We start from the raw sequence: 17514 nt of genomic DNA, 5'->3' as shown, positions 1-17514 counted from the left end.
AGACCGGGCCCCGAACCTCGGTCCGGACATTCCAATTGCCCGGCGATAGAGCATATCCGGGAGGGCCCTTCGCCCTTCCTCCCTCACCCCTCCCTACAGCCTGAGCCTCTCTGGTAGGATTATTTGGACCACCCCCCTACCTTCTCTCCCCTCCTCGTACCACCCCCTGGATCGGGGGGGTAAGGGAGTGGGGTAGGGGTGGGAGGGAGGGATAAAGGAGGGGTCCTGACAGAGCTCGGTAGGATAAGCAGAGGAAGAGGAGAGGATCGAGGGGAGGGAAAGAGAAGGGAAGGGAGAGGGAAGGGAGAGGTCAGGTGATGTGAGGGAGAGACAAGGAGAGAGAAGCGATAGAAAGAGACAAGAGAAGGGAAGGGAAGGAGAGGAAGGAGGAAGGGAGGGAGGGAGGAGGGAAAGAGGGAAAGATGAAGGGATAGAGGAAGGAAGGGAGGAGGAAGGTAGGGCAAGGCTTGCTTCATGTGTCTTCTCGATGGACAAGCACATACAGATAAGCGATGCCTACTAGACATACTAGACACATGCAAGAGATAGACGTGTGAGAGGCTCAAGGCTGTCAGACAAGCCTGAGAGGTCCCGCTGCTCATCCCTGCTACAGGCCTCTCGCTCTCTCTGACTCCTCCCTACGGACCTCAAGCTCAAGCACGACGAGGACGACGAGGACGGCAGACGGCCTGCTTGAGAGGAGCGAGGGAAGACGGGAGGTCCTTGTGCTGGGGCTGCAGGACGAGCAAGGAGGAGGATGAGCCAGGTCTCCGACGACGAGCAGCAGAGCATGGAGGACGAGAGGAAGCGGCAGCAGCTGATCGAAGCGATCGAGAGAGGAGATGAGGTCCAAGTGAGAGCGCTGGCCGTGAGTGCAGGAGCAGAGCGACTGAAGCAGAAGCATCCAGTAGGACCAGCGAGAGTCACGGCCATAGTCAGCGGGAGTGACGATGAGTCCTTGAGGGTGTGGGACCTTGGGAGCATCAAGCAGAAGGCTTGTCTTGAGGGTCATAGTGACTGGGTAACGAGCGTGGCGATCAGCGAGGACGGCAAGACGGCTGTCAGCGGGAGCTGGGATAACACGTTGAGGGTGTGGGACCTTGCGAGCATGACGGAGAAGGCTTGTCTTGAGGGTCATAGTGATACGGTAGAAAGCGTGGCGATCAGCGGGGACGGCAAGACGGCTGTCAGCAGTTGCATGGACTCCTTGCAGGTATGGGACCTTGGGAGCATGACACAGAAGGCTTGTCTTAGAGGTCACAGTCAAATGGTATTTCGCGTGGCGATCAGCAAGGACGGCAAGACGGCTGTCAGCGGGGGAAAGGATGGGACCTTGAAGGTGTGGGACCTTGTGAGCATGACGCAGAAGGCTTGTCTTGAGGGTCATAGTCATAAGGTATGGAGCGTGACGATCAGCGGGGACGGCAAGACGGCTGTCAGCGGGAGTAGGGATAAGACTCTGAGGGTGTGGGACCTTGGGAGCATGAAGCAGAAGGCTTGTCTTCAAGGTGACTTTGATTGGGTGACCAGCGTGTCTATCAAGTGTGTCACGGAGTCTGATGGCTCGGTGCTGCACGTGGCGGCGGCGCGAGGCATCTGGTCTGTCTGTGAGAGGCTGCTGGAGGTCGGGGGCGGAGAGCTCGGGGAGCTGCGAGACTCGCTGGGACGAACAGCGGCGGAGGCAGCGCGAGAGAGGCAGGACGAGGAGCTGGCGAGCAAGATAGAGGGCTGGATGCGGCGGCTATGGAGCGGGGAGCTTCTGTCAGCGGCACTGCAAGGCAACGTCAAGCCCGCGCAGGAGGAAATGGAGCGACATGAGAGGTGTAGAAGCGACAATACGAAGAAGCGCCAGCGCGAGCAGCAGCGCCAGCAGAGAGACGCGGAGCAGCAGGCGTTTGACGACGACAACCAGCAGGGCGCTGTTGCTCAGGTCCTGTTTGTGTCTGTATGAGGGTCGATGACTGATGTGATCCTCTCGTCTCCAGCTGGGAAGCGTGCGATCGGTGGACTACAACAGCCTGGTCGACAGTCGTCAGGTCGGCTCAGGCTCCTCCAAGCTCGTCTACAAGGCTCGCTGGCTTCAGCCGCACGCCAGCACCGCTGACGTGGCCATCCTACGTATCCGAGGCAGCGGAGCTACTGCCAGGAGACAAGCTCTCGAGCAGGAGGTCAAGACCTGGCACCGGTCGTTGTGTGCAGCAGCCGCCACTGCCGTCAACTCGTCATGTTTTTCTTGTCTCCTCTCCTTGTCTTTCTCCTCCTGCTCCCTCATCCTTCTCCTGCTCCCTCCCCCTGTCCTGTCCTGTCCTGTCCTGTCTTCTCCTCTCCACACGAAGGGGGTAAGGTTATACACCCTACCCCTCAATGAAGGACTTTTTAATCTCCTGCTCCTGCTCCTGCTCCTGCTCCTGCTCCTGCTCCTGCTCCTGCTCCTGCTCCTGCTCCTGGCTAGGTCGCCTCCTCCCGCAGGCGTCACGTCAGCAGCAGCTTCTTGTCTTGCATGTCGGGTTGTGCTGGAGGAGCTGAGGGACACCCAGAGGTCTTGCTCACGGGGGGGCGATGAGGCGGAGGAGCTGAGAGGATGTGGTCACGAAGCTGGCCGGCATGGATGGAGATGAAGCTTGTTGCTAGGGGATCACCCGAGCGCTCTTAGACGCATGACCGTGACAGGTGAGGCCTCCAGCTGACAACAGCTGGTCACTTGACCCCTCCCGGTCTGCTCCGAGGCCCTCGCCAGCTGACCCCTGCATTCAAGGGTGGATCAGCCGAGACTGTCAGAGCTCATACAGCACCGGGGGGTTGTAGTGTAGATAGAGCAGTGAGCTTGTAGGTTGCCTCGCGAGGCTGCCGCTGAGCTAGAGGCTCAGTGAGACGGCGGGGAGGTATGGCGATGTGGAGACGAGGAGGAGAGTGGCAGTCTTGGCTCTACCTCTCTCCCTCTTGAACAACCCGTCACTCTCCTTTCCTTGCTGGCCACACTGTGCTCGACCTACGGCCACAGCTGCACCTCAGGCCGTGAACGCCTGTGAGCTGCCTCTATAAAAGACTGAGTCGATTTGATTTCATTCGTCGCATCCTGACTATTGATCTTGTACAGACAGTACGGACCGAACACGATGAAACAGAGTCTGAGTCTCTGACTCAGGCCCCGCCCACGGCCGGGCCAGTGCCGGGATGGGAGTTTCCGGGGCCCGGGCCGGGCCGGTCACCGGCAGGTCCCGAGTCCCGGATCCGAGGCACTGCTGGTCGGCAAATGTTTCGGTGAGACATAGATATTTTGAAATCAGACCCGAGAATTTCAAAGTTCGCTGATAATGCCTCGACTGCTTCATGTAAAACTGCCCAAGTTCCACCTACCCCTATCCTCTGTCATCTCCGCCAGAGTCTGACACCGGTACTTTGCATATAAGATGCATCTAACATAAAGGGTAGGGTACCCTACCTCTACCGTGTAGTTACCTTGCCGGTTGGGTTGAACATTTCATGCCGGGAGGGAGGAGAGGAGACGGAAGAGAGAAAAACGAAGACGTTGAAGGACTTATACTCTCTTGTCTTCTGTTCTGTTCTGTTCTGTTCTCTTCTGTTCTCTTGTCTTGTCTTGTCTTGTCCTCATCTCACCTCTCTTCTCTCCTCTCCTCTCCTCTCCTCTCCTCTCCTCTCCTCTCATCCTGTACTTTATTTCACTTTTCTTTTCTTCTCTCCTCGTTTCTTCTCTTCTTATCTCTTTTCTTCTCTTCTTCTCTTTTTCTCTTCACATCTCACTTCACTTCATTTCATCTCTCCTCTCCTCTCCTTGTCTACTCCCACTTGTTCTCTCGTCGTCTCCGCTGTTTGACTATCCTCTTCTGCGTTTTCCCCATCTGCCTTCTCTCCGTTATCTACTCTCCTCTCCGCCAGCCTTTTCCTCTGACCTGATCTTCTCTTCTCTTTGATCTGCTCTCCTTTCACCTGCTTCCCCTCTCCTCTCCTCTCGTGCAAGATCTTCTTCTCTCCGGTCACATCTGCTCCTCTCAGTCCCTTCCTTTCCTTCTTTCCGTCTCTTTCCTTCTTCCCCATTCTCCTCCCTCCTCTCTCCTCTCCTTTCCTCTTCTCTTTCCTTCGCTTTTCTGATCGCCTTTCTACTCTACTGTCCTCTCCTCTTCCATCCTTACCTGCTCTCCAAGAGGAGAAGCTCTCGCCTCCTCTCTCCTCGTCTCCTCTCTTTCGCTCTCTTATCTTTTATCCTCTCTCCTCTCCCTTCTCTCTCCCCGTGCGCTTCCTCTGACGGTACGCTCTTCTGTTCTTCACTTGTCTGCTCTCCCTCTCCTCTTCTCTCTCTTCTCCCGTCTCGTCTTTCTCTCTCTGCAGACAGCTGAGGCTGGAAGAGAAGCAGCTTGACAAGGAAGAGCAACGAGAGAGCAACGAGAGAAGAGAGAAAGACAAGGGAAGGGAGAGAGAGAGAGGGTGAGAAAGGGGAAAGATGAACAAGCAGTAGACAACGATAGATGTTTACAAGATGTTTAGGAGGTGAGAAAGGGGGGAAGAGGGCCAAGAGAGAATGAAGAGAGAAAGAGCAGAATCACGACCAGCAGCCCAGATGCAGAAAGAGGGAGAAATAGAAGGATAAGACGTGAGGTATGTATGAGGAGACAGACGCGAGCGGAAATAAGAGCAGAAGAACAAGCAGAAGAGATCGAGAGATCTTTGAAAGACAGACAGAAGAGAGGCAGAGGGAGACAGACAAAAGCAAGAGACATTCTAGTGACAAGACTGACAAAAAGAGAAATACGAGAGACAGTACAGACATACAAGAGATAGACCTGTGAGAGGCTCAAGGCTGTCAGACAAGCCTCAGGAAGGAGGAAGGAAAGGAGGGAGGAAGGGAAAGAGGGAAAGATGAAGGGATAGAGGAGGGAAGGGAGGGGAAAGGTAGGGCAAAGCTTGCTTCATATGTCTTCTCGATGGACAAGAGAGACGGACACATAGACAAGGGAGAGAGACGGAGAGACACGACAGGGGAGATAGAGAGAGACAAGAAGAAAGACTGATGAGGAGACGACAACAAACGCACATGTACAAGAAGAAGAGGTCGACAGACGTGTGAGAGGCTCAAGGCTGTCAGACAAGCCTCAGAGGTCCCGCTGCTCATCCCTGCTACAGGCCTCTCGCTCTCTCTGACTCCTCCCTACGGACCTCAAGCTCAAGCACGACGAGGACGACGAGGACGGCAAACGGTCTGCTTGAGAGGAGGAAGGGAAGACGGGAGGTCCTTGTGCTGGGGCTGCAGGACGAGCGAGGAGGAGGATGAGCCAGGTCTCCGACGACGAGCAGCAGAGCATGGAGGACGAGAGGAAGCGACAGCAGCTGATCGAAGCGATCGAGAGAGGAGATGAGGTCCAAGTGAGAGCGCTGGCCGTGAGTGCAGGAGCAGAGCGACTGAAGCAGAAGCATCCAGTAGGACCAGCGAGAGTCACGGCCATAGTCAGCAGTAGCAAGGACAAGACGCTGAGGGTGTGGGACCTTGAGAGCACGGAGCAGAAGGCTTTTCTTGAGGGTCATGTTGATGCGGTATGGAGCGTGGCGATCAGCGGGGACGGCAAGACGGTTGTTAGCGGGAGTGACGATACGACGCTGAGGGTGTGGGACCTTGGGAGCATGACGCAGAAGGCTTGCCTTGAGGGTCATAGTGATAGGGTATGGAGCGTGGCGATCAGCGGGGACGGCAAGACGGCTGTCAGCGGGAGTAGGGATAACACGTTGAGGGTGTGGGACCTTGGGAGCATGAAGCAGAAGGCTTGTCTCGAGGGTCATAGTGATGAAGCATGGAGCGTGGCGATCAGCGGGGACGGCAAGACGGCTGTCAGCGTTAGCGGGGATGGGACGCTGAGGGTGTGGGACGTCGACAACATGGAGGAGAAGGCTTGTCTTGGGGGTCATGTCAGGCGCGTGGCGATCAGCGAGAACGGCAAGACGGCTATCAGCGGTAGCGGGGATAAGACGCTGAGGGTGTGGGACCTTGGGAGCATGACGCAGAAGGCTTGTCTTGAGGGTCATAGTGATAGGGTATGGAGCGTGGCGATCAGCGGGGACGGCAAGACGGCTGTCAGCGGGACCGTGGATGGGACGCTGAGGGTGTGGGACCTTGTGGAGATGGCGGAGAAGGCTTGTCTCAAGGGTCATAGCAGTTGGGTATTGGGCGTGGCGATCAGCGGGGACGGCAAGACGGCTGTCAGCGGGAGTAGGGATCAGACGCTGAGGGTGTGGGACCTTGAAGAGATGGAGGAGAAAGCCTGCCTCAGAGGTCATTGTGCTGCCGTATTCAGTGTGTCACTCAAGACTGACATGGTTGATGGCTCGGCGCTGCACGCGGCGGCGGCGCGAGGCGTCTGGTCTGTCTGTGAGAGGCTGCTGGAGGTCGGGGGCGGAGAGCTCGGGGAGCTGCGAGACTCACGCGGACGAACAGCGGCGGAGGCAGCGCGAGAGAGGCAGGACGAGGAGCTGGCGAGCAAGATAGAGGGCTGGATGATGCGGCAGAAGCGTGTTTCCAACATAGACAAGAGCACTACCCTGCGATCTGCGGTGAAGGCGGCGAAGCGGCATGGTTCATCCATAGGCTTGCAGGGGGTAGCAAAGCTGTCGCTGCTTGAGCTGATGGAGAAGATGTGCAGCAATGAGCTCGCCTCAGGAGCGCAGGCGCACATGTCCTTACTTGCTTTGGTAGAGTTGCTGGGCAGCAGGGGCCACGAGGCGTATGTGCGTATGCGGGAGGCTTGGGGTAGAGTGCGGGCCTTGCAGGGTGAACTCGATACCAGACAAGCTGAGGTCATGGGATGCGCGAAACAGAAGAAGAATGCGAGCATAAAGACGCGAAACAAGACGAGGACAGACCTGATACAGGCATCTGACGAGCTGGTAGCTGTGAAGGCGGTTGTAAGGCTCGTCTGGTGGAGTACAAGCAGGCAATAGAGGGGCTTGTAGGAGGAGTCCAAGCGTGCTTGGGCAGCTGTGACGTTGATCAAGCTGATCCAAGAAGTGCAGCTTCGTATTGCTGTTCTGCACAAGATCTTGAGTGCCGGCTAGAAGAAGCGAGGTCGATGGTATCCGAGTGGGTTGAGATGGTGAATGGGAGGCTGGCTACTGCAAGGGAGGAGAGGATAAAGGTCGCAAGCCGATATGCCGATAGCCTTCGCCAGCTGGTGGGAATGCTGGATGGGAGCTTGGCCGTGACAAGCGGCGGAGACACGAGCCAGCTCGAAGACGCTCTGCCGGAGACGCACATGGCGCTTGAGGCAGCGTTTGTGTCTGAAGACGAGGTGTGGGTGGACAGCTCTTTGATCGACCAGTTTCCCCTCGGCACGTTACTGTCAGTGCTGAGGCGAGCTCTGTCATGGGCACAGACTGTTTCCTTCGAGCTAGATCAGATGGCAGATGTCGAGGGCTTGAGCAGTTACAAGAAGACGTTTGAGAGCTTAGAAGACCCGCAGCGTCTGCTGGACAGGTGGGGAGAGCTGAAGCAGGCGGTTGAGCGCCTGGAAGATGAGATGTTCGATCACAAATCTGACCTAGAGAGGTGCAAAAGGAAGAAGATGGCCTACAAGGATGTAGAGAAGAAGAAAGAAGCGATCCGAACGAAGCTCGTGGCAAGCGCCAAAGAGCTCGAGAGGACGGAGAGCAGGCTGTGGAGCATGGCCTGTCACTATCCTGAGCACAGAAACAAGTTGAAGCAGGACATGGAGCGCAAGGCAGGGTGTAGCGACGGAGATTTTGTGTTTGGGCACGAGACTATGGACATGTTCAAAGTGGTTGACCGGCTGTCGCAGGCCGGGCAGAAGGGAGCCCGACATAACGTGATGCTTGTAAAGCAAGGAGACGAAGAATACGTCATCAAGGAGTTCGTACTCTCAGACAGCACTAGGGGAAGCAGACGCTTCCTGCGTGAAGCCAGCATCTTGCGTCGCTTGGAGCATCCTTACATCATGAAGCTGAGCAGTGCTTTTATCGAAGAGGGGAGAGAACTCGAGATGTCAGTCATGAAGGGATACCTGAAGATGCCGCTCCTCGTCGGAGGGACATTGTCGAGCTGGGTGGAGCATGTCAAACCCAGCGATCAGCACAAGCACAGGGTGCTGATGCAGGTGCTGCAGGGGCTGGAGCACCTGCATCGAAATAGGATCATCCACTGCGACATCAAGCCCGGCAACATCCTGATGACTTGCAAGGACGAGCGTGCAGAGCCGCAGATCGCGGACTTTGACGTGTCGAGGGAGCAAGAGGACCGAGCGAGGGAGCTGGCAGCGACAGTGACCGCAACCCTTGCCATGGGTACGCTGAGCTACATGGCTCCGGAGCTGCTGGACCCTTCCACGAGCAAGAAGCAGCTCTCGCACAAGTGCGACATGTACTCGTATGGCTTGGTGATGCTCGAGGTGTTGACAGAGGTATGGACAAGTGGGTCGCGGCGAGAGAACATCACGGTGATGGTGGTCAGGCTACAAGAAGAGGCGAAGGATCTTGTTTTTAGACTCATCGATTCCAATCCAAGCATGAGGCCTTCATCTGTCGAGGCTCTGACTCACCGCTACTTCAGCCATGCTATGATCCTGGAACGCGAACATCTTGACAAGGAGCGCGCTGACATGCGGGAGCGGCTCGATCGAGAGCGTCAGGCGCTGGCTACACAGCAAGACGAGCTGAACGAGAGGGAGAGGGAGATGCACCAGCGCAGGGAGCGCGTGCAGCGTGAGGAGAGGCAGCTGCTGGAGCAGCAGCGAGACCTGATGTCTAGAGGCAAGCAACTCGAAGACGACGACAGGTCCAGGAAGGAGCAGCTACAGAAAGAGAAGGCCGAGCTGAACAAGCAAGGTCAGCTTCTGCAAGACCAGCAGCGTCAGGTGCAGTCAGAGCTAAGGACGTTGAGCCAGCGGGAGGCCGAGCTCCAACGAAAGACAAGAGACGTCGAGACAGAGAAGCTGCTTCTCGCGCAGGATCGCGCGGTGCTGAAGCCTCCCTACTACTGGCAGAGTCAATCAAGCGGTACGAGCGCGGACATCAAGGTCGACCTTACAAGCGAATGGAAGGATAGGATACAAGAGCTGATGACGTCGACGTGTAAGTCGCAGTACCTCGGGCAAGGAAGAAACAACAAGGGCCTCAAGTATAAAGGATACGAGGTGGAGCGAGTCTTCCGTATAGAGCATGCGGGGCTGTGGTCGGCGTATGCTCTAGAGCGAAGATCTATAGGTCAGCTCATGTTGCAGCAGGGGAATCGACACCCTAAGACCAAGGTCAGCACCTGCAGAGACTGGATGAAGAGCTCGCTGCTACAGGACAAGACGAGCAACGAGGCGTTTCTGTTCCACGGGACAAAGCACGACATGGCGGATGCTATCTTGAAGTCCGGGCTCGACGAGCGGGTCTGCAGTCTGGAAGGCTTGTTCGGAGCTGGGGTCTACCTGGCGGAGAACTCCAGCAAGAGCGACGAGTACTGCACGCCTGACAGCCACGGGATCTGCCGCATGCTGCTGGTGCGAGTGGCGCTAGGAACGCCGTTCGAGGCCCTGCAAACGATGAGGAGAGCTCGACGACCACCAGCCATGCCGGGCAGCAGCCGGCTGCATGACTCAGTGATGGCGGTAACGCGAGACACTCACCCGCAGGCCTGTCTGGACAAGCACAGGGAGTTCATCGTGTACGACCGGCGGCAGACTTACCCTGAGTTGCTGATCGAGTTCAGGCGGGTGTGAGTTGCTCCGATAGACCCGATGACATCCGTGGGAACAGGCGGGTAGGATGACATCTTGACTGCTGGCACTCCCTGCATGAGAAGCTCTAGAGACTGTGAAGAACGACATAGAGTAGCATCGCTACATGTAGTGGTACCCTAAACCTTCTTCGAATCCTACTGAGATCCCATAGCTCTGACATATTGCCCACCCCTTGATTCTATTCCCCATCTTGTCGACATTCTCTCCTCAACATCCAGTTGATCCCTCGCAGCTGGTAATCGTACAGAGTGGTTCGTAGCCCGAGGGTCCGCAATGTTTCCATGTGGACAAGAGAGAGATTGAAGGAGCTCATAACCTTCTGCAAATCATCAATGATACCCTCCAGCGACTCTTGTGAGTTCTGTACAGTCCCCGCTGTCCGGTTGATCACGATTGGGGCGTCAGAGGTACCTTGGGTAACATTCACTGAGGTGAAGGGTAGTCCCGACCGTCTCAAGGCCTTGATCGCCCTTCCTCCAACATTACTCCCTCCTGACAGTCTGACGTCGCAATGCCACACCTCCTTCCTCTCCTTCCCATCGTTGCGATCCTCCCCTTGCAAACTCTCGTTTCCTTCAAGAACTCTCTGCAGGTACACTCGCGCCCAACAGCGCTTCTTCCAGGATACCGATGGGATGAACTTGCAAAGAAAACGGGCGACTGGTCCGTCCACGAAGCCTATAAGTTGATAAGCTTCGCGAATCTGCAAGAATGTCAATCATTCAAAAGGGGAAGAAGCAATTGTTCATCTGAAATCTTCGATATCATATCATCCCATCTCACCTCGCAGACATTTCTCAATATGTTTATGTCTACGTCAAATCCCCAGTGCACGTTGACATCTCTCACGCTCTTGGTGAAAACACATGTCGCGTTCATTCTTGCAATGAGCGTACTCGTCCGCTTCTGAGGCTCTCTGCTCGACGATCTCCTCCTCTTCACTCGGCGATGCAAACCGAACGTGAAGGGACTGGCTGTGTGATCCACACCTGCTGCAAGCACTTAGATGATGATAGGGAGGAGAAGACAAACGCACGGAGACTTGGCTGACGGTGAAAGCAATCGGGAGCTGCCACGGCTGCTTGCATTAGCATGCAGTTTGAATAAGAAAGAAGAGAAGCAGCAAGGAAGAGGAGGAAGAAGGAGAAGGAGGAAGAGGAGGGAGGAGGTAGGAGGAGCAGGAGAAAGAGGAAGAAGGAGAAGGAGGAGCAGGAAGGAGGAGGAGGAAGCAAGAGCGGGAAGGAGGAGGACGAGGACGAGGAAGGAGGAGGAAGGAAAGCTATCCAAGTAGCAGAGAGGAGCAACCCAAAGGGAGATGCCAAGGAAGAGAGGGAGGATGTACAGCCACAAAGGCAGAAACAAACACGCACAGCTTCCGAGAAGCTCCGATGACAATCGAGATCCTTTCCAGGGATTACGAACAGCAGAGAAAGCAATGTTGGCCGTCTCTTTGGCATCGTCGTCAAGATTGCTGCAGACAGAAAACACCTCATAGGGAGTTCACATGAAAATCTTTCGTCACTTGTATCCGCTGATCTCGCTGGCTCGTCCAACAGCATGAGACGGGACTTCAACATGATTTAAGTGATACCAAAGACTGTATGAAAATGGTCACCAAAAACCTCAAAGGATACACAAGGTGATGCGAGGATAAGAAAAGGGGGTCCGACGGCGGGGGGTGTGAAAGGAGGGAGTCGTACCGGGTGTGGTGCAGGCTGGTGGGAGGAAAGAGGGACGGAGACCCCGTGGGGTGCGTGAAGGGCTTCAGCAGAGACGCAGGCAGAGGCGATGGAAACCTGGGTAAAACGAGGATGCGAGGAGGGGAGGCGGACTGGGAGAAGATGGAGGTCCTCTACCAGAGGCAGCTCAGCGAGGAGGCGCAAGAGGATTCACGAGATACAAGAGCCACAGTGTGGAAGGGGAGGAGGCGGATGAGGGTGTACGGGGTGGTGCTGCACATATGCAACGTGAAGTGGGGGATACATGATATAGAGAGTCAGCCGTGGTCAGCTTCATGTATAGGTGGCCTGAGCTTGATCTTGTCTCCAGGGCCTTGAGCCTACTCCAGTTCTGCCCCCGTCTTGCGCACAAAGTAGCATAGCTCTGCCTCATCCACTGACTCGCGTGCCCTCGCGATCTCGATCTCGTCTCCTGTACCTCGAGCCTTGTCAAGCTAAGCCTCTCTCTTGTGCGACGACAAGCTTAGCCATGCCTGGTTGACTAACTTGGATGCCCTCGCGATCTCGATCTCGTCTCCTGAGTTCTCAGCCTCCTTCAGCTCTGCGACCCTGACGCTAAAGAGGGCGTCTGCGATCTTGATCTCGTCTCCTGTGTCCTCAGCCTTCTTCAGCTCAGCCTTTCTCGTATGCACAAAGTAGCTTAGCCTTGCCTGGTCGACTAACTTGGATGCCCTCGCGATCTCGATCTCGTCTCCTGTGACCTCAGCCTCCTTCAGCTCTGCGACCCTGACGCTAAAGAGGGCGTCTGCGATCTTGATCTCGTCTCCTGTGTCCTCAGCCTTCTTCAGCTCAGCCTTTCTCGTGCGCACAAAGTAGCTTAGCCATGCCTGGTCGACTAACTTGCGTGCCCTCGCGATCTCGATCTCGTCTCCTGTGACCTCAGCCTCCCTCAGCTCTGCCTTCCTGACTGTCAGGAGGGCGTCTGCGACCTCGATCTCGTCTCCTGTGACTTGAATCATATCGAGGTATGTCTTCCTGTACTTGAGATATGCCCCTGCAATCTTAATCTTGTCTCCTTTGATCTTCGCCTCGTCAAGCTCTGCTTGTGTCAGTCTGAAACGCGCCTTTGCGATCTCGATCTCGTCTCCTGTGTTCTCAATCTCCTTCAGCTCTGCCGTCCTCCTGAGCAACGACAAGCTTATGCTTGCCTGCCTGGCTAGCTCGACTGCCCTTTCGAACTTTATCTGGCCTCCTCTCAGCCAAACCTCCTCCAGCTCTGCCATCCTGAGGGCAAGAAGGGCCTCTGCGATCTCGATCTCGTCTCCTGTGACCTCAGCCACCTCCAGCTCTGCCTCCCTGACCCTGATTCGTGCCTTGAGGATCTCGATCTCGTCTCCTGTGACCTCAGCCTCCTCCAGCTCAGCCTCCCTGACCCTGATTCGTGCCTTGAGGATCTCGATCTCGTCTCCTGTGACCTCAGCCTCCTCCAGCTCAGCCTCCCTGACCCTGATTCGTGCCTTGAGGATCTCGATCTCGTCTCCTGTGACCTCAGCCTCCTCCAGCTCAGCCTCTCTCTTGCGCAACGACAAGCTTAGCCATGCCTTGTTGACTAACTTGCGTGCCTTCGCGATCTCGATCTCGTCTCCTGTGACCTCAGCCTCCTCCAGCTCTGCCTCCCTGACTCTCAGGAGGGCGTCTGCGATCTCGATCTCGTCTCCTGTGACCTCAGCCTCCTTCAGCTCAGCCTCTCTCTTGCGCAACGACAAGCTTTTGGCTGTCTGGTCGACTAACTTGGATGCCCTCGCGATCTCGATCTCGTTTCCTGCGACATCTCCCTGCCTTTTCTTCGTGTGTGACCGGTCATGACTCCATGCAAACCGACTCTGATTGTCTTGTTTCTCACGATCAGGCAACTGCGGACCTCTACCTGTCGTGCCGTTTGCTCTCCGCTCCGCACGTCCCTCGAAAGCCTTGCTTGCTTCATGCTTCATTGCACTGGCAAACCATAAAGAAGCAACCGTCAGGATGCAACAGACAATTCAATCTCTCTCCGCGAAATCTTCCCGATCCTCCGCTCACAAACTCACTATCTATGGCACCTCACTCCTGCTGCGTCACACTCCTCTACTCGCCGGCTTCACCTCCGATCACCCATCCATGTTTCACAATCGCCTACCTCGACAAGCGCAGCAGGCCAGAAGAGCTCCTCAGCTTGAGGCCGCGAGCGATCGGCAGCTGCCTCAGGGAGGGTACAAGCGGCAGGTAGAGCAAGGTTCCGACAAAAGAAACAAGCGACATGCCCGTCTTCTCGGTAGGATTCCACCCCCACCCCCTAGATGACACAGTTCTCGGTAGGATTCCACCCCCACCCCCTAGATGAGACAGTTCTCGGCAGGAAGGATTCCACCCCCACCCCCTAGATGACACAGTTCTCGGTAGGATTTCACCCCCTCCCCCTAGATGACACAGTTCTCGGCACCCCCTAGATGATCTCTCCTCTTAATAACGGAGCCACCCGCCTCAGACCATCAGTACCAAATGCATAAAAGGCAGCAACAAGACATACCCGCAAGATACCATCTCACACAAAAGGCAGCAACAAGACTTATTCTTCTTTTTTTTAGTTTTACACTCTGCTGATAGGATTAGCTTTTCTTTTTTGGACCACCCCTCCTCCCTCCTCTCCCCTCCTCTTACCACCCCCTACCCCTCCCTAGACCAGCCTCGCACCCCCTCGCTCCCTCGCTGCACGTACCCCCCCTATCCCCTCCCCTCCCCTCCCTCGCTCCTCGGCCCCGCCATGGCAGCGGACCAGGGAGCGCTCCCGTCCTTCATCTGCCCCATCAGCATGGCGCTCATGACCGACCCTGTCACCTGCTGCGATGGCCACACCTACGAGAGATCCTCCATCGAGACCTGGCTCCGCCATCGTCTCTCCAGCCCCCTCACCGGCGCCCTCCTCCCCTCTAACCACCTTGTCCCCAACCTCGCTCTCCGCAGCGCCATCCAGGAGTGGCAGGAGCGACACGCGCTGCTCGTCCCCAGCCACGACGTGGAGATGGAGCGGCAGCCTATCTCAGCAGGCTCCTCCCAGACCCTCTACATAGGTCACCTCCGCGTGCAAGGAAGGAGAGCAGGGCCCGGCAAGATCAAGGTAGCCGTGCTCAAGCTCACGCAAGACGACGGCGGCAGACAAGCCGCGGTCATGCTCAGACTCGGGCCGCATCCTCGGCTTGTACGCTACATGGGGCAGAGCCACGACGCCGACGGCTGTCCCCTGCTGCTGACCGAGCTCGCCGAGCTGGGGTCGCTGAGGGAGGCGCTGCTGGGGAGGCTGGCGGGGCAGGTGACGCGAGGGCACCAGACGGCGATGATGGAGCAGATCGCGCAGGGCATGGAGCACCTGGCTGAGCAGCGGGTCGTGCACCGGGACCTCGCGGCTCGGCACGTGCTGGTCATGGGCTTCGACAAGGAGGACGTGGGGAGGACGTCGGTGAAGGTGGCGGGGTACGGGCGGGCAGGGGAGCTGGTGGACGGGAGTGACGGGAGGGTAGCGGGGCGAGCGCTGCCGGTGCGGTACATGCCCCCAGAGTCCATGCAGAGAGGCCGGTGCTCGGAGAAGAGCGACGTGTGGGCCTACGGGGTCACGTGCTGGGAGATCCTGACCTCGGGCATGACCCCCTACTACCCCATGACGGACCCGACTGTGATCGGGTACGTGTGCGGGGGTGGGAGGCTGCCTCGAGAGCACCTCCTCGGAGGATGCCCGGACGGGTTGTGGGCCCTGCTGGAGAGCTGCTGGGCGACGAGGGAGGAGGACCGCCCGAGGTTCGCCGAGCTTGCTGTAGCTGTAGAAGAGCCGGAGCCGAGGGGGATGAGGAGGCTGCTGCATGGACAGGGTCAGACAGGACGCCTGGACAGCAGCGGGCAGGGCCGGCAACCAGTCGCTATGCCGAGGCATACGCAGCATGGCAGAAGCTGCATGGAGAAGGATCGGAGAGGCAGCGGGGGGAGGGATCGAGGCGGTGGCGAGGAGAGTCAGGAAGCGCAAGTACGCAGAGCTCGTGGAGCTGCAAGAGTCAGCTTGCACCGCCTTGGAGTCCACGGGCAGCGACGCTCTCAGCTCGCTGAGGACGGGAGCTCAGGCGCTGTCGGCAGCGGTAGGGGCACAAGACGGAAGCGGGATGGAGCAGCCGGCAAGGGAGGCATGGAGGCTGCTGAGGACGGGAGCCGACGACAGCATAGAGGCGGTGATGCAGGAGATGAGGACGTACGAGGCTCTCGCGGAGGTACAGCAGGCTGCGTGCGAAGCCTTGGTCAGCATGGCTCAGCACGGGGAGGCTAACAAGGTCAAGGCGCGAGAGGCGGGAGCGATCGAGGCCGTCGTCAGCGCCATGTCCACGCACGGAGACGACGCGGGGGTACAGCAGGCTGCGTGCGAGGCCCTGAGGCATACCGTCAGTGTCATCAAAGAGAGTCAAGCGCGAGCACGAGAGGCGGGAGCGATCGAGGCCGTCGTCAGCGCGATGACCAAGCACGCGGACGACGCGGGGGTACAGCAGGCTGCGTGCTGGGCAATGAAGCATACCGTCAGTGTCATCGAAGAGAGCCAGGCGCGGGCACGAGAGGCGGGAGCGATCGAGGCCATCGTCAGCGCGATGACCAAGCACGCAGACGACGCGAGGGTACAGCAGGCTGCGTGCGAGGCCCTGGACTACATTGTTAGCTTCAGGGATGAGAGCCAGGCAAGGGCACGACAGGTGGGAGCGGTCGAGGCCGTCATGAGATGCCTCGATAGGCACGCGAACGACTTGAAAGTACAGCAGGCTGCGTGTGAGGCCCTGAAGTACACAATGCAGTACTTCCGATACCAGGGCACAGCGAGAGATGCGACACCGATCGAGGCCGTCGTCAGCGCCATGACCAGGCACCAGAGCAACGCGAAGATACAGCAAGGTCTATGCAAGGTGCTGACAGCGATAGCCGAGAGCCACGAGCAGAACAAGCTCCCGGCCATGCAGGCGGGAGCGATCGAGGCCGTCGTCAGCGCCATGTCCACGCACGCAGACAAGCAATGGTTACAAAATGATGGATGCGAGGCCTTGCGCAGCATGACGGAGGGCATGGCTGACAGCCAGGCGCGGGCGCGGGAGGCGGGAGCGATCGAGGCCGTGCCATGTCCACGCACGCGGACAACTGGTGCTTGCAGTGGTCAGCATGCGAAGCCCTTGAGAGCATGACGGAGGGCATGGCTGACAGCCAGGCGCGGGCACGGGAGGCAGGAGCGATCGAGGCCGTCGTCAGCGCCATGTCCACACATGTGGACGAACGATGGCTACAGTGTGATGCATGCAAGGCCTTGCGCAGCATGACGGAGGGCATGGCGGACAGCCAGGCGCGGGCGCGGGAGGCGGGAGCGATCGAGGCGGTAGCGAGGGCGATGCAAAGGCATGAGGGCAGCGGGTGGTTGGAGGATAGCGCGATGGAGGCTCTGAGCAGCCTTGCTAGCGACAACTCGTACAACATCCGACGCATCCGACGGCTCCGAGGCGCCGCCCTGCCTCCCAACATCCCCGTCACCCGTGCTTCTGAGGCGGGCCGACGGCTCAGGTCCGTGCTCGAGCGACGCGATGCCGAGTGATGGGGAGGGTCGTGGTGCAGCTGGAGGGGAGGCGGGGATGGCGGGGAAGGGACAGAGCTTGTTCGTGCTGCTAGGGGCAAGAGCTGGCTGTGAGACGAGCGTCGAGCAGAGGGCTGAAGCTTTCTCAGCTTGTCGGTCAATGTTGCGGTCAACAATGATTGTACCTGATAGAAGCGCGTCATGCTCTCTACCTCTCAGCTCTTCTCGTCCTCCACCCCCATGTCTGTCTATGCGGGCTAGCGCTCGCTTCTGCTCTACGGCGCAAGCCGACAGCCCAGCTGAGCATGGCAAGACGCCATGCGACATCCGATGCGAGCTCGGGGAGAGAGGGCATGACGACGTCGCTGCTACAGGCGAGGAGGCAGCGGAGGGGATCACGGACGGAAGAAGGAGGGAAGCGGAGGGGAGGGAGGGGAGGAGGAGACTTGTATCATGTGAGAGAAGCTTGAGC

At 57.7% G+C, this 17514-nt stretch overlaps 8 protein-coding genes across 8 annotated transcripts; 7 read left to right on the top strand and 1 right to left on the bottom strand.

The window, feature by feature from the left end:
- Nucleotides 1-1000: 1000 nt before the first annotated feature.
- GUITHDRAFT_57689 (hypothetical protein) lies at nt 1001-1207 on the top strand (the record flags this gene model as incomplete). Its single annotated transcript, XM_005819158.1, has 1 exon — nt 1001-1207. A coding segment is annotated over one exon (207 nt), but the record flags the coding sequence as incomplete, so codon positions are not given.
- Nucleotides 1199-6264, top strand: GUITHDRAFT_82500 (hypothetical protein; the record flags this gene model as incomplete). The annotated part of the gene is made up of 2 exons (XM_005819157.1): nt 1199-1467; nt 5490-6264. Coding segments are annotated over 2 exons (1044 nt in total), but the record flags the coding sequence as incomplete, so codon positions are not given.
- A 1763-nt stretch (nt 6265-8027) lies between these two features.
- On the top strand, nt 8028-8414 carry GUITHDRAFT_82479 (hypothetical protein; the record flags this gene model as incomplete). Its single annotated transcript, XM_005819156.1, has 1 exon — nt 8028-8414. A coding segment is annotated over one exon (387 nt), but the record flags the coding sequence as incomplete, so codon positions are not given.
- A 342-nt stretch (nt 8415-8756) lies between these two features.
- GUITHDRAFT_82501 (hypothetical protein) lies at nt 8757-9722 on the top strand (the record flags this gene model as incomplete). The annotated part of the gene is made up of 1 exon (XM_005819155.1): nt 8757-9722. One exon carries the CDS (start codon nt 8757-8759, stop codon nt 9720-9722), a length of 966 nt encoding a protein of 321 aa, XP_005819212.1.
- A 2194-nt stretch (nt 9723-11916) lies between these two features.
- GUITHDRAFT_121589 (hypothetical protein) lies at nt 11917-13413 on the bottom strand (the record flags this gene model as incomplete). The annotated part of the gene is made up of 1 exon (XM_005819154.1): nt 11917-13413. The coding sequence occupies one exon, from the start codon at nt 13411-13413 to the stop codon at nt 11917-11919; it is 1497 nt and encodes a 498-aa protein (XP_005819211.1).
- Nucleotides 13414-14222: 809 nt separating this feature from the next.
- GUITHDRAFT_82476 (hypothetical protein) lies at nt 14223-14450 on the top strand (the record flags this gene model as incomplete). The annotated part of the gene is made up of 1 exon (XM_005819153.1): nt 14223-14450. A coding segment is annotated over one exon (228 nt), but the record flags the coding sequence as incomplete, so codon positions are not given.
- Nucleotides 14451-14795: 345 nt separating this feature from the next.
- Nucleotides 14796-15254, top strand: GUITHDRAFT_82514 (hypothetical protein; the record flags this gene model as incomplete). Its single annotated transcript, XM_005819152.1, has 1 exon — nt 14796-15254. A coding segment is annotated over one exon (459 nt), but the record flags the coding sequence as incomplete, so codon positions are not given.
- Nucleotides 15255-16185: 931 nt separating this feature from the next.
- On the top strand, nt 16186-16958 carry GUITHDRAFT_57456 (hypothetical protein; the record flags this gene model as incomplete). The annotated part of the gene is made up of 2 exons (XM_005819151.1): nt 16186-16593; nt 16716-16958. Coding segments are annotated over 2 exons (651 nt in total), but the record flags the coding sequence as incomplete, so codon positions are not given.
- Between the last annotated feature and the right edge of the window lie 556 nt (nt 16959-17514).

This window comes from Guillardia theta (genome assembly GCF_000315625.1).
Source record: "Guillardia theta CCMP2712 unplaced genomic scaffold GUITHscaffold_241, whole genome shotgun sequence".
Taxonomy (NCBI): Eukaryota; class Cryptophyceae; order Pyrenomonadales; family Geminigeraceae; genus Guillardia; species Guillardia theta.
Note: the sequence above shows the minus strand (reverse complement) of the source record. Positions and strands in the feature narration are given on the sequence as shown.